At 39.7% G+C, this 14,694-nt stretch overlaps 1 protein-coding gene across 1 annotated transcript in view; it reads right to left on the bottom strand.

The window, feature by feature from the left end:
• Positions 1-209: 209 nt before the first annotated feature.
• Positions 210-14,694, bottom strand: part of LOC122671728 (DEAD-box ATP-dependent RNA helicase 15-like) — a 34,597-nt gene continuing 20,112 nt past the window's right edge. The window contains exons 9-12 of the mRNA XM_043869117.1: positions 929-1,073; positions 756-839; positions 609-672; positions 210-402 (exon numbers count right to left, since the gene is read on the bottom strand). Of these exons, the coding sequence (XP_043725052.1) occupies positions 392-402; positions 609-672; positions 756-839; positions 929-1,073 (304 nt within the window). The 3' untranslated portion in view covers positions 210-391. The remainder of the gene's footprint in view (positions 403-608; positions 673-755; positions 840-928; positions 1,074-14,694) is intronic.

Consider the following 14,694-nt stretch of genomic DNA (forward strand, 5'->3'; position numbering starts at 1 on the left):
TCATTTAGGTAGCATCATTCGGTGTTAAAAATACAAAAGTGGAAATAGCAGCGCCTGGTACTCGGCTCAGGTTACAGAACTACGATTAACGATTCTATATAGCATTTCTCACCTAAATCTAGTTTGCATGTACCAATTTGCTCTAATTTCAATAACAATTACATAAAGTGAAAAAACAGTCAAGTGCGAAAACAACAGCTCTCTCCCCTCCCCCCTTTTTCCTCTCCAACAACAAACCTTCTCAGGCATTGAATCCATTGAAAATGGAGCACCTCCCAATTGATTGATTGAACAAGAATTCATCCAAATCCTCACCACAGCTCTTACAATTACCCAACTCCCAGATTCTTGAAATAAATAGAATTACTAAACTTCAGCAAAATAACTTCGATCAAGATGGCACTGCAAGACAATCACAAAAAAAAACCCTTGAGACAACCATACATATTACAAAATGATAGCACAAACCAGAGACGAATTTCTTCTTGATTATGACGAAGTGATAACTTGGATCCAATAGGCATTAACATCTAATTTGTACTGCATAAGGTCAACACCCTATAACCATCTAAATTTCTAGGTCGAACTAACGCTGAAAGTATACATACTATAAGTAGATGTGTCGATCTGCTCTGGGAGTTCTTTTATGTCGACTTCAAACCTCTCTTGAACCTGCACTCAAATCATACAGTTGAGAGACATCCAGAGAATTCCAAAAACAGTACAATGTAGTTCTAGGTTCTAACAAGTTCAACCTGATTGAGAACATCAGAGTCAGAAGCTGATGAGACAAATGTAATTGCAAGTCCTTTGGTGCCAAACCTGCCAGCTCTGCCCACCTGTTATGAAATTGAAAGCATATACATGCTAAGTGAATGTGATTTACAAAAGCTAGAGACATACAAAAATTGCCAAAGGGAGGGCCTACCCTGTGCAAGTAGGTGTCAGCATTCTCTGGCATGTCATAGTTGATAACAATATTGACACGTTCAATATCTATTCCCCTGCCCACCAAATCAGTTGCCACAAGAATTCTTTTATGCCCCTCCTTGAACCCCTTGTAACGTGTCAACCTACAAAAATCATGTTATGCCACTTTAGCTGAGAAATAGTAGTACAGAACTCGTACTGTACGCAAGCCAGTTTAAGACCATGTTTGACCCAGACATCCTGAAGAGCTTTTAGCCAAGGCATATTAAATCCAGACACATAAATATAAACAAAGTTTTAAAAATCAGAAACAAAATGATGATGATGATGCCACATATTAGCCAAAAGAAACAACACCTACTATTTTGAATATCTTCCAATAAAGTTCTTCTATATATAATTAAGGAAGAGGAATAAGCACACCACCCTTGTGGTGTAAACTAGCAGGTGGCACCAATGGGGGTGCAGGATGGGGCATACAGGAGGGGCAAGGGAGTCATTTAAAGAGAGGAGAGAGAGACAGTGGATGCTAGCTTATGGTACACCAGTGTTGTTGTGCCCAGCCTTTTCCCAATAATTAATTACAAGAACACTATTTATGCATAATTATGCCATGCTCAGCCCCCAAGCCCATCCTAGCCTAGATGAGTTTTGTAAAGGATTCATTTGATCATTGTGATGGTAAGGACAGATAGGGTATAATACTCTCAACAATTTCATAACAGCTCAATAGTGTAGCATCAGCACCATGTATAATACTCTCAACAATTTCCAAAATCCAAACTACAATCCGACAAAAATATGAAGTCTAAATAGTCTGACATTAACACACAAGATCTTTAAATCAATGAATAATTCAGGCTGTATGGGACAATACTAGTAGATCTAGGAGAAATTTAGGTAATAAATCAGCAAACAATAACAGAAAACAGGGTAATCTATTCACACTAAAGTCTGTTATGTAGTACTGATTAAAACAGATTTGAACATCAGTATTGTGACGAAATATAATCTTAACCAGAATCTGAAGCAGAAGAGATGAGACAAGATGGGGGAGAAAGGACTGACAAGAGAGCAATATTCAATGCTAGCAGTTCTCTCCCCCCCCCCCCCCCCAAAAGAGTTTTTTTACCAAACTGCCATTAACCCCTTGCATTATTTTCTATTGTGCAATTGGATGGATACATACTGAACCCAATTGTGTATTTTGACTCGATTTCCGCATCAGTTGGGAACTGTATGAAGTAATTACAGAATTGCCATTGGGCTTATATATTTGCCAAATAGTTACTTTGGTGGGCCCTCGATTATATCAGTTTGGGATTTTCAATTTTCGAAGATTGGCACTTGCATGACAGTTATTTACTACCGTGAGGAGAGATTGGTTATTTATTGGGATCTTACTTGCATGAAGATTTTTTCTACTGTGAAGGGGTGAATTGGAGACTATTGAGATCATGTTGCAACCCTACTCTTGATTATTGGATTTTTTTGTGATGCTCATTATTTGTCCACGTGTAATGCTAAACGTGAGGGAGAGATTCAAGATTATTATCTGCTATTAAAGTTTATTATTCTCTTATCTGCTCAAGTCATCAGCTCAAGACTACTTTTATTTAAAGATTATTATTATTTATTTGTTCGTGTCCTCAACAACAATTTTATCTGAAGATGGTATTCAGCAACAATTCATGTTTATCTGGTCTCCAACAACCTAACATTGTCTGGTCAACAGTAACCTATATTTGGTCAACAGTAACCTATATTGTTTATCTAGTCTACAGCAACCTAATGCTGTCTGGTCTGCAGTAACCTATACTGCCTATTTGGTCCATAGTAACCTATATTGTTTATCTAGTCTACATCAACCTGATGTTGTCTGGCATGTGATAACCTATACTGCCTATTTACCATTGGAGTTTTTATCTAAGACCTCAATTTGGGGCTCTATATCTGCCTTTGTTTGAGCAGAATACTACTTACTACTTAGCTTCTTTGAAAAGAGCTATGTCTAGCTATTGGAGCTACACTATTATCTTTCTTTGGGAAGATTACTACCTACTACATGCCATTTATGATGTAGCCGTTGGATGCTGTACTTTTATCTCTCTTTGAGAAGACAATTACCGGCCTTCTTTGAGAAGTGTCTTTGATATTATTTTTGTTGTTATGATCTTGTGGATGTGGTTTGTGCCGCCTATTTTACTCGTTGCTGATTAAAATTATTCGATATGAAGATTATTATCTACTGAAGTTGCTGATGATTGATGTGCTTGAGTTGATACTGCTATCTGGGTGAAGTTCTCCTTGTCCTCACTGGCGTCTACCACTACTGTTTATGCTCAAGACTAGTGTTGCGTTTTAATATCTATTCTTATTGGTCCAAGCTAGAGCCTTCTTTTCATATATGTATACTCCAGCTTGAGAAGGGGTGTTAATTATCGTAACATGGTAAAGGGGGTTTTCCCTCCTACCGTGACTTAGTGTCTTGGAGACCTAGTATGTTTAGGAGTAATTAGAGTTAGTCTTTGATTATAGCAGCAAGTAGCAATTGATGAACAAAGAGCTTGCAACAAACGAAACCTCAGCAGCAACAGCAGTATACAAAATAGCAGTAGAAGATCTATTTCTTTAACAAAAATAAATCAGCAAACAAGAGAACACAATGTAGGGTTTTTTCCCCTTCTTCTTCTTCATTGCTTTGATACCATTTAAAGAAATATAATCTTAACCAGAATCTTAAGAAGCAGAGAAGAGATGAGATGGGGGAGAAAGGAGGACTGGCAAGAGAGCAATAGTCAATGCTAGCAGTCCCCCCCCCCCCCCCAAATGTCTTTATTTATACTAATCAGATTTCATAAATTTAGACTCCTATTTGTAATAGGAATAAGAAACGAGTAAATAACTCAAAGACAAACTGTAATTACTCCTAAACATACTACTAGGACTCCAAGACATAAGTCACGTTAGGAGGGAAAACCCCCTTTACTGTGTTACAATAATTAACAAGTATATCAATGTCATAACAAACAGTAACCGAAGTAGGGGTAAAATAGTAATTTACTAATTTACTAAGAAAGTCATAATTCAGAAATTAGAGTTTGTAGTGATCAATTGATTCAACAGCATATGACATAATCTCAGAATTCATTTAACAAGGTTAAAACAGTAGCAATAATAGAGGCTAGGGGCAGAATGGGGAAAACAGAAATTTCTCAAGACTAGAATGTCAGAATTAGGTCAAACTCATATGGAGTTCAACATTGGGGTTCCTGAACATATGGTCAAAATCTTGAAGGAATCTAAAGGCTGGATTGCTTAATCTCAAAAAAATTGTAACATGTAAATTCTAGGTAGAACAGGAATTGAAGAAAAACTCAAGGACTGCACTCAGGAATTGCAGACAAATTCAAGGTCTGAACTTACTTGTTAATGACAGAATCCATAAGGGAACTACTTTTCTGTCCGGGAGTGATGGTGTAGCGGGAGTGTGGCCTACACCATCACTCCCATGTGTCTATCTCTCTCCTACTCAAAACAAGGGGGAAGAGGTGTCTTTTCATATGGGGAGGAAAGAGATAGTTAGTGCTGGCATAGGCCACACTCCTGGACACAGTTCTTTTTCCCTAAACATAAATTAAGCAGCAATTCCAGTAGCACATCGGTAGTTTCAGAACACGAACAAGAAAGCAACTCAACCAGGCTTCACACTGCATGGTGTTCGACGGAATCAAACACCAATCCACCTTTGATCATACAAAAGGGGTTTCTTGTTCAAACACAAAAGATTTCTTCACATCATGAAGATAAGAGCAGCAAAAGCTTTTCATTAATCAATTTCCGTGTACAACGCTGCCCCCCCCCCCCCCAACCTTACAACCTCATATAAAAAACTCAAAAATAGACCCCCTCCCCTCGATTATGCCCACCTTACAACCTCAAGTACTTAAAAAAAAAGGCCTAACCCAATCCTTAACAATTAAGATAACCTAAACTGACTAGGAAATTAAAATAAGGGAAAGGGTAAATTACTCCCCCCTCTCGATTATGCCCGATTGACAAGCCCCACCCTACATATTGAGTAATAGTTTTCCCCTCCCCTAAAATCAAAAGATTCTATCAACTGTACCCATTTTGGCTGACGGTGTTAAAAATGCAAATAAAAAGACAATAATACCCTCATCTTTCTATACCTTCCGCTTTAAGGGATGAACTGATGAACCTTAACTAGGTCGTCATATCGTCTCCGACGAAAGAGAGACCTAAAACTTTCGGCAAACAAAATCAGAGAGGAGCAACGGCCTTGCTCATACTCAAGACCTGCAACTTTCGACGAGGTATTCAAGACCTACAACACATCTCTCACTCTCATCTCTCTCCGATTTCCACTGTCTAGGTTAAGATATTCTCTCTCCATTCCAATACTCCGACCGAACCGATTCTACCCTTTTCCTTTCTCTTCACTTCTCTTCCATCTGAAATCCGAAACCGAACTCCATGAACCTGCAACCCATCTTCTTCCACTCTTTTTATCTTCTGAACCCACTTTTTTCTCCTTCTCCTTTTCATTTTTTCCTCCATTAACTGAAAATGTTATACCTGCGCCCAAAATACACCCTAATCTTCTGGGCTAATTTGAAATTTCGTTGTTAGGAGTTACAACACGGGCAACTGTCGATATTGGTGACTTTGGACTGGGGCAGTCAAGGTTTGAGTGGTTGACCAAGAGGATGGAATTTTGCCTCAATGAGCGATGTAACCACTCAAAGGTTAACCCTTAAATGTCATTTATACAAGTTCCCTCGAAGCCCTTGAAGTTTGAGCCAAAACCCGGAAAGTTTTGAAGTGTAAAAAGGTCCTTTCAGTAGAGGTGGTTTTTCATGTGGTTTCTGTTGCTGTCAAAACCTCCCTAAAAAGACCTTCCTTGGGTTGTTAAAACCCACTTGTAAAGGACATTGAAATCCCATTGAATCCATTTGGCCCAAAATTTCGGGGGATTTGAGGGTGGAACTATAAAGGGGTCCGAATCTAGGGTTTTAATGAAATGAAAACCTAAGCTCCAAGGAAGGTCTTCAATGGGATTTCAATAGTTCACGGCGTCACGGCGATCCAAGTCGGTGGAGGGGTATCACGTCGATATATCGACATGTCGCCCGCCATGGCGTCGCCATGGCGAGATTTTATTTTTTATTTTCTCTATTTTTAATGTTTTAATAGATGTATACTCAAGCCATGTTTTATTTTTTCTCTATTATTTCTCAAGTTTTAAGAAGAAAATTCAGAAATCGAAGAAGAAATCGAAGAGGGAAAGAAGAAATCGAAGAGGAAAGAAGAAATCGAAGACAGGAAGAAGAAATCGAACAGGGAAAGAGAGACAGGAAGAAGAAATCGAAGAGGGACGCCATGGCGTAGGTCACCATGCATGCTTCTCCAACGCCAGGACGCCATGGCGGGGCCATGGCGATGCCATGACAACTTATGATTTCAATGCCCTTTACAAGTGGATTTCAAAGACCTTCCTTGGCCACTTGTAAAGGGCATTGAAATCCCATTGAAGACCTTCCTTGGAGCTTAGGTTTTCATTTCATTAAAACCCTAGATTAGGACACCTTCATGGTTCCACCCTCAAATCCCCTGAAAGTTTGGGCCAAATGGATTCAAGATACATTGTAGGACCCTAGGGTACTTCCCCTCTAGTCTCTATGGCCCTTAGATCCAAGAGATGGATTTTTGAGGTGGAAACCTCATTATCTTGGAGCTGGAAATTGGGTGGTTTTTCACCCGGTTTTAGGCTCTGGTAAAACCTCACCAAAAACCACCTGACTTGATAACCTTCTGCTGGGGGTGGTTTATCACCCGGTTTCTTATACTGTTAAAAACCGCCCTTAAAACCACCCCTCCCCAGAGCTGTTGTTAAGCACTCAACCTCTGCCCAATGTTTTGGCCATAACTTGGTCGATACATATCGGTTCAACGCGATTCAAGTTGCTTTGTAAACTAGACTTAAATAGCTACTTTTCTTATGAAGAAACCTTGGACCCAATTAGCGAGTAAGGCCCTCGAATGGGCCCAAACCTGGCTGTTATGTTTTGACAGCAGTCTTAAGATTGAATCTTTTACCCTGGTGACCTCGCTAATTTCGTGATTGATTATGTAGACTTTGGAAGCTTTAAGAGGTTTTTATCTTCACTCTCTAAACATGTTATTTAGGTTACCCAAAGTGGTGCTAAGGTTCACCTCTTGGTGACCTATTGACCTCTTCCCCCTTAACCTTAATTGAAAACCTAGGGCTTCAATTATTTCAAACCCTAGTTTTGATTCATTATTTAATCGTACTCTAATTGCCTTAGCCTTATGCAATCTAGTGGGATCCTCTTGGGATCTCTCCTACTCCTTATAACACCTTCTTGTACACCTCCCTAGGTAACTACACTTGCGATGAGACGTACTAAACGACAAGCGGAGACGAACTATTGTTACAAATCACGATCTATACTGTGAGTGGGTTTGGGTTGATAGTTTGGGAATGTATTCATATATATAATATTACTCATAATTGCATCATTAATCAAGCATGTTGCATTTTGCATCTTATAACTATTACTTATGAATCTTGTTGATGTCTATGTGATGTGGTTTTGAAGATAACTATATATGTTGGGTTTCGGTGTCGGTTATACAGACATCGGGACTCTATGATATAAATTGTCATTTGCTTGTCATATTGGTCTATATACACCGTGTTGTGCTGGTACCCGGGTGTTGAATGGAATGAGATGTTGATGCATCGGGAATACCTCTCAGGACGAAAGGTTTCATGTAGTATAACTGTGGTTCGGGTTTCATGCTCTATGCTACGACCCTTACCAACAGGTGTTTAGGTGTTGGGTAATCAAGGTTCTCTGTTGCCTGTGGAGTGTGAGAGAGGCCAAGTCAGGGATGATCACTGGTTATCAGGGTCTACCTCTGAGTGGCCTAGGGCTTTGACCGGTGCGGGCCTCAAGGTAACAATTGAGGTTTCACTGTGGTAATAAGATAAGTGATCTACGGTGTCTCCCGAGTTGTTACAATAGCATATACCTAGTAACTTAGTTTTGTGTGTTAAATGAAAAATGTACCAACATTTACATGCATCATGGACTATTTGAAAATGTTGTGTGTGCATTCCCATCCTCTCACTGGGCTCAGTGGAGCTTACCCCTCATTGCGCAACCTTTTTAGATGCACGCAGGTTTTGATTGTGCTCCTTTTTCTTGATGTGAATCGTTCGGAGCCGATTACCTAGGACTTTGATGCTTGTGTACACTCGAGGACTGTGCCATTAGGGCATGATTTCATCTCTGTTCTTCTTAGTTTATCGTCGCATTGTACACTTCTGTAACATTACTGTTGTAACTTTTAACTTAATCTTTTAGGATAAAATGTAATATACAATAGTATATGCCACTTAGATTTTTGGACCTTGTATTCGTTAATAAAACCCTTTCGCACTCTTGATTTCTAAATATGGAAATGTATTACTCCTTTTGCTTCTGCACTCAAATATTATTGAGAATTATATTGAGGTGATTGTGATTCAAGCCACTACATCGAGATCCTGGTAGTAGTTTGGGATGTTGGTAAGCATCCTAGACATACCAAAACCCTAGGGTGGGGGTTGGGGAGTGCCAAAAAAACCCTCTCACTATCCATTATCAGTGCTTTGATTCCCCATGTGAGCTACTAATCGTCTGAGTTGAGCTGAAGTGAGGAAGATGGGAAGATGGGTTTCGTTTTTTTGGGTTTTAGAGAGGGAGTGGGTCACGGTGATGATGGAAATTTGTAATTGTTCCTGTCTATTTAGTTTAATTCTTCCTTCCTTCCACAGTTGTGCAAACAAACATTAACTATGTTTTGAAGAAAACATGGTGGTACAATGTGGAACCCTTTCATCAACAATAACATGAATGTCGTCTATTAACTATTTTATGATATTAACTTGCAAAATTGGTGTAAGGAGCCACGAAATATTGTTGTACGATCCGAACTTGCTGGAACAACTGGGTCTCTTCATGCTGCCCATCCACTTGCAAGTTTTCATGGCTCACTTCTCTGATTTTGCTTTTTCTTCCCATTCAAAGAAACTGACTTCAGTTTAAAAAAAGAAAAAAAAAAATTTGGCAGAATTCTAGTTGGGCTCAAAAGTAAGAGGAATTTGTTTTTATGCTGCAACTGCTGCTGCTGCAATTTTTCCGTTTGTGTTCATGCTGGTGGCTCACATCCTTTTGTTATCTTATTTGATCGGTACCCAAGGAAAGTACATCATCTAATTGCAAGGATTTGGGCAACTTTAACTGTTCTTCCATTCTTTAAGAGAGAGTAGAGATGAGAGTGTTCAAACTCCATCTTCATTGGCGGCAGCCGTGGACTTCGGCTATCAAGCTCTGGTTACCGCCAGAGTGTTCGAACGAAGGAAGAAGGAGAACTTTGGAAGTTTTCTTTTAATTTACTCTCTTGTTATTAGGGTGTATTATTGAATATCACATACATAAGACATTTTGGGGTTTAATTGAATATATTAAGGGTGACCCCATTACTTAACATCGATTTTTCACGGAATGGGTACGGTTGATAGAAGAATCCTTTGATTTCAGGGGAGGGAGAGCTATTACTCAACATGCAAGGGTGGGGCTTGTCATTCGAGCATAATCGAGGGTAGGGGGAAGTAATTTACCCTTTAAAATATAATTTATTCTTCTTCTTGTTCAAGTTCTCGTCATCAGATCATCTTTCTCTTTCCCTCTGCCAATGGTGGTCGATGGCTGCCCTTCCTCTCTCTATGCATTGTAGGATTCAGGTGAATCGTGCCGATATGTCGCCGAACATGCCTCCCTTTGTTCATCATCTCCTTCTCTTTCATGCTGTCTTGCTACCGACCACCGTCGATGGCTGCCCTCCGTCTCTCTCCAAGATTCCAAAGTAAATGTTGGCGGAGGGTAAGGTATAGAAGAGGGGCGGGTGGGAGGGAGAGGGGTGGGAGGAGGAAGAAGGGATGTGTTTGGTTCTTTTATTTGAAAGGGTAGAATGTCTTTAAAAAAACATAATCTGCTGACATCACTACTTAACAATTAAAAGGCTAACCCCATTAAAATCTGGGTACCGGTTGATATTTGGGTACTTAGTAGGTTGCATTAAAATAATTGTGTATCTCGGGGGGTGGCACTGATAATTTCCCTATTTTAAAAGCGAAAGATAACTTGAGATATTGGAGAAAATGGTTTCCTCTCTGGAGCTCTGAGTCTCTGTTTCGTGTTCCTTTATGGGTTTTACCAGATTAAATCCTTTTTGGAATGATTAAGAATCAAGGTTGAAATGTAAGCGAGTAAGATAAATTGAGAGAGAGATAGAATTGACAAGGGGGAGAGGGCAAATTGTGAGAGAGAGAGAGAGAGAGAGGAGAAAGGAGGGGAGGTTATTCTCTTCTTCTTCGCTCTCACTGTCTCACCTCTAGAAGTCCCAATGACCTACCACATCCCCCATTTCCAACCTTTCTTGCTAGCTAGAATAATCAAAAATACCAAAACCTTAACAGCAAAATTATACATTTTCTTTGTTACTAGTATTTTTATATAATACTCACCATTTTCCCCAAATTGGGTCTTACTAATATGCATTCAACAAGAAGAAAGTCCGGATTTGACCGGCACGCAATTCCCCCCTCCCAAAACCAACCAAACCTCTCTCCTCCCCATCATCCACAATGCTTCCTAGTACCTGCATTCTCCTAATTTGTTTCCTAAGCTGCTTTACACTCCTTATTGGAGCATCTCTTAACCTCACTCATCCCCATCAACATCCCGACCCCGAAGATGTTCAACAAGTTCAAGGTAAGGCATTGTGAACCACACCATTCTGTGAGAATGAACGTGGGTCTGAGCTAATGTTGAGTTTTAATGTGTTAAGTTTGTGTTCTCAAGAGAGTGAATGCATTGATGTCGCGGAGGCATTTTCGGGGTCGTCGCCGTGCTTGACGAGAAACCCCATTGACGGCTGTTGGAGGTGTAACCTAGACCGGGCAGCGATACGTCTAGGTTGTGATTGCAGGGGTATGTCTAGGTTGAGGGGATGTAGACGGGGGCGGCAACGGTGGTATGTCGTCTAGAGTGGGGTGTAGTCGGTGTACCGTGTGCGGGGAGAGGGATTGCAAATCACAGAACGGGAGGTTGAAGAAAGTAAGGGTAAATTTGGCTAGAAAGTTAGGAGAAACACTCAAATATGGATAATCTTTTTATTGCATTTCATAGGTTAACCCAGTTTTTTATGTTTAGTGTAAAAGGTATTTTAGTCAATTGTATTTCACACAGTTAACCTCGTTAGATTCTGGGTTCAGTTTGATAGTTGGGTACTTAGTGGGGTTGCTTTAAAATAATGTTGTATCTCAAGGGGTGGCGATGATAATTTCCCTTAAATGAAGGAAACTAACTCAAAACATATTTAAACTTTTAAGTTCTAAAATGCCTATGACTTTAAGTGACAATGAAATAACTAAAGACAAAGGCTTAGAGTAGGATTGGGAAACCCATTACCAAACTCAGCTAAACATAGCCACTGCTGATGTGGATCCACTAACTTAAAACTAAGTCCAAATAAAGGAAATCCTGTATGCAATATTTACTACCCATGTTTTAAGCCCATGAAAGTGGCCTATTACATTTAAAACCCAATGGACCAAAGGCCAAACATGTATAGAACCTAACACTAGACTTATTCCTGATAAAACAAACCCATTTCGGCGATGAATCTGCATCATCACATGTCTACAAAGTTTGACCATCAAGACTTCTACATCGTACAAGGTTGGTTGATGGATGATTCTTTATGGTGTACGAGGAGGATAACAAGCAAACCTCTCAACAGTTTGCTGTCCATTAGTTTGTCTAGTGGATCCCTTCAATTCTTGCATCTCTCTCTTCATAGAAGCATCTTCTGCAGTCAACTGTCGAACAACTAAAGGCAAGAGCTTCATTAGCATTCAACGGAGCATGGTTAGGGATGTTAGACCTCCCCTCTTCCGTGGCTCTGATACCAAATAATGTAGAAGGGGTTCAATCAAGAACCACTCTACAGTAGGATCGATAAACCCATAAACCCAAAATAGAAACAAGAGGCAGAATTAGAAAGTATATGAAATCAACCAAATCAGACAAAGGAATTCTCCCAGCTTTGGATTGAACGATGCTCTTATAAGGTAGAAACACTGCTGAAAGTTTCAATTGATTCTGATGGTTGAGCTGGAAGATAAGACAGCAACTCCCAAAATAGAAACTAATTCTCTGCAGACCAAACCAGCCGTGTGATGGTGATCAAACTTGGATCGAGTGTAAGATCCATGGAGAGAGGGCTCTGCTGCAAGTTTGATTAAGTTCTGATGAGTAGAAGTGAAGTTATGGGGGTGGAACGAATATAGAAGGTTTGTGGAATTTGAGAGTTTCAGGTTGTGGAATGAGGTGGGGATGACAATCAAGTGGATGGAATGGAAGTGGGGTCGAGTGGAGCGGATGATGGGGTGGAGTTGTGCTTCAAAACTCAGCAACTTTTGATGGAGGGATAAGGAGTTATTAGCCTTGACATTAACAGCAGAAATCCAAGTGGAGCTTGAATCCGCAGGGGTTGTTCAGCCTCTGCTTTTGTCAAATCAGCAACAGCAACAATACTCAGATGTGAGGGAGGTATCACAGCAGCCTATAGATGGTGTTCTTCTGTAGTAGCAACAGTCACCAGCAGAGATCGAGCAGGGAAGAAGGAAAAAGAATAAGATATGAGAAAAGGGTATAAACATGCTTCGGCTCTCTCAGCCAGGTTTCTCAACCCTTCCAAGTCACATTCAACACTTGAGAAAGGAATCATATTTGCATAAGCAATCTTCATTCATTCATTCTCAAGTTACAGTGAAAAATAGAAACTTGACTTAAATACAAACTAAAGAATTAGTAACTAGGACTAACATAAAATAGAAACTACTAACTAAATCTTCTAAAGTCTTCAAATCTCCTTGTGGACCCCACTTATTTAAATGATCAAATATTACTGCTGATTCTCTTTATTGGTGGTCCCCCACCTTGGAAGAAAGCTCCTTCAATTCTAACTAGCAGCCTTTAATTACTGTAAGCCCAAAGAGACAAATATACCCTTCACTTAAATCTCTAATAAATAAAATACTATTCTGCCCCCATAATCTCCTAGTAATATTCTCACCAAGTCAAATATGGGGCTGTGACACTGTTCATGTGAACAATAACGTGAACAGTGTTTTGGCCTCTTCTTCTTCATGTTTTGATCTACATCTCACAGACTCACAATATTGTATTGTTGGGACATGAAAGACTATGGTGTCTATAACATATGTATTGTTCACAGTACTTGGGTGTCTATTTAATATGCATTGTTCATTGTACTTTGTAGTTTTTACTTTATAAGTCATTAACTATTTCTTAAATAATTATTCAATATTATGTGTCTTCATCCATTATTGTGAAATTTACTTGTTTTATTTGCCCATTATGTCTCATAGCACTCTGAAAATGTGTATAGGAAAATATTACATAAGAATTCGACATTTACTGCCAACCAAGGGTGCAAATCCAAAGCACAAAATTGGGTGCTTTTTTCACAATTTGAAGTTTTAAATTTGTTTATTAAGCCTAAATCAAGCTTCTCTAAAAGTTTTGGAACCAACTATGGCCATTTGCCCACGGAAACATCAACCGAAACAAAAAAAAATACAATCTCACCGAGGTCTCGAGAATCTCAATCTGGTTGAGACACCTCCTCGAGACGAGATTTTGAACCTTGCCTATGGAGCTGAAAGGTGACCACATTCTCGATCACAAAATTCTGCAACAAAGTCAGGATTGACCGATCGAATGCTTGAGTATGCAATTGTCATGGACAACTTTTCCAAATATATTAATGGGGGAGGGAAAGAAAGAAAGAGAATCCAGGGGAAATCAGAATTGCAGGGGGAAATGAGGAGAAACCGTGAGAAGAAGAAGCAGAAGATGGAAAATCAGAATTGCAGGGGGGTAAAGAGAAGAAGAAGAGGGGGGAGGATCAGAGTTGCAAGGAGACAAGAGGGGGGGGGGGGGGGAAGGAGGGTGCACACGCACACAGCTTGAAAGTCAATTCATTCTTTGGTTATTCAATTCTGTTCTCATTCCTCTCAAAATATATTATTTTAAAAACTCAAAATCAAAAAAAAAAAAGAAAATAACTCCCTAACAACTATTTTTACAGCAATAACTGCCCCCTAATAACTATTTCTACAGCAATAATTGTCAAATAACTCTAAAAATAAAAGATAAAACAAAAATAAACTAAATGCAGGGCAGGTAGGGCTTGGGCTTGGGCCTAAGATGGTATCTTTGGAGTATCCAATTGGGCCTGGGCTAGGGCTAGTAGGAGCAGCCCCCAAATGTCCTGCATCAACTCTCCCTTGCTTTAAAAAAACTTGACCTCGAGTTCGGATAAACCCAGGAAACCAGTCCATGTGATGCACATCCATGCCGTTCAAAAGCTCCGCTAATTCACGAGAGGAGGAGTTGAAATCTTGAAACAGCACGTCCTCTCGATATTGTTGAGTGGAATGTCGAAGTCATACGTCATTACTGTTGCAGCATCTCCGCTGTTGTTCTTCATTCCAATTTGGGATAAGATGGAATAATATGGAACGATTGATTGTTGCAATCGTGTGGCTAAAGGGGGTCAATGGCTGTTAGGGTAAAGAAG

This window comes from Telopea speciosissima, chromosome 8 (assembly GCF_018873765.1).
Source record: "Telopea speciosissima isolate NSW1024214 ecotype Mountain lineage chromosome 8, Tspe_v1, whole genome shotgun sequence".
In the NCBI taxonomy this organism is placed as follows: Eukaryota; Viridiplantae; Streptophyta; class Magnoliopsida; order Proteales; family Proteaceae; genus Telopea; species Telopea speciosissima.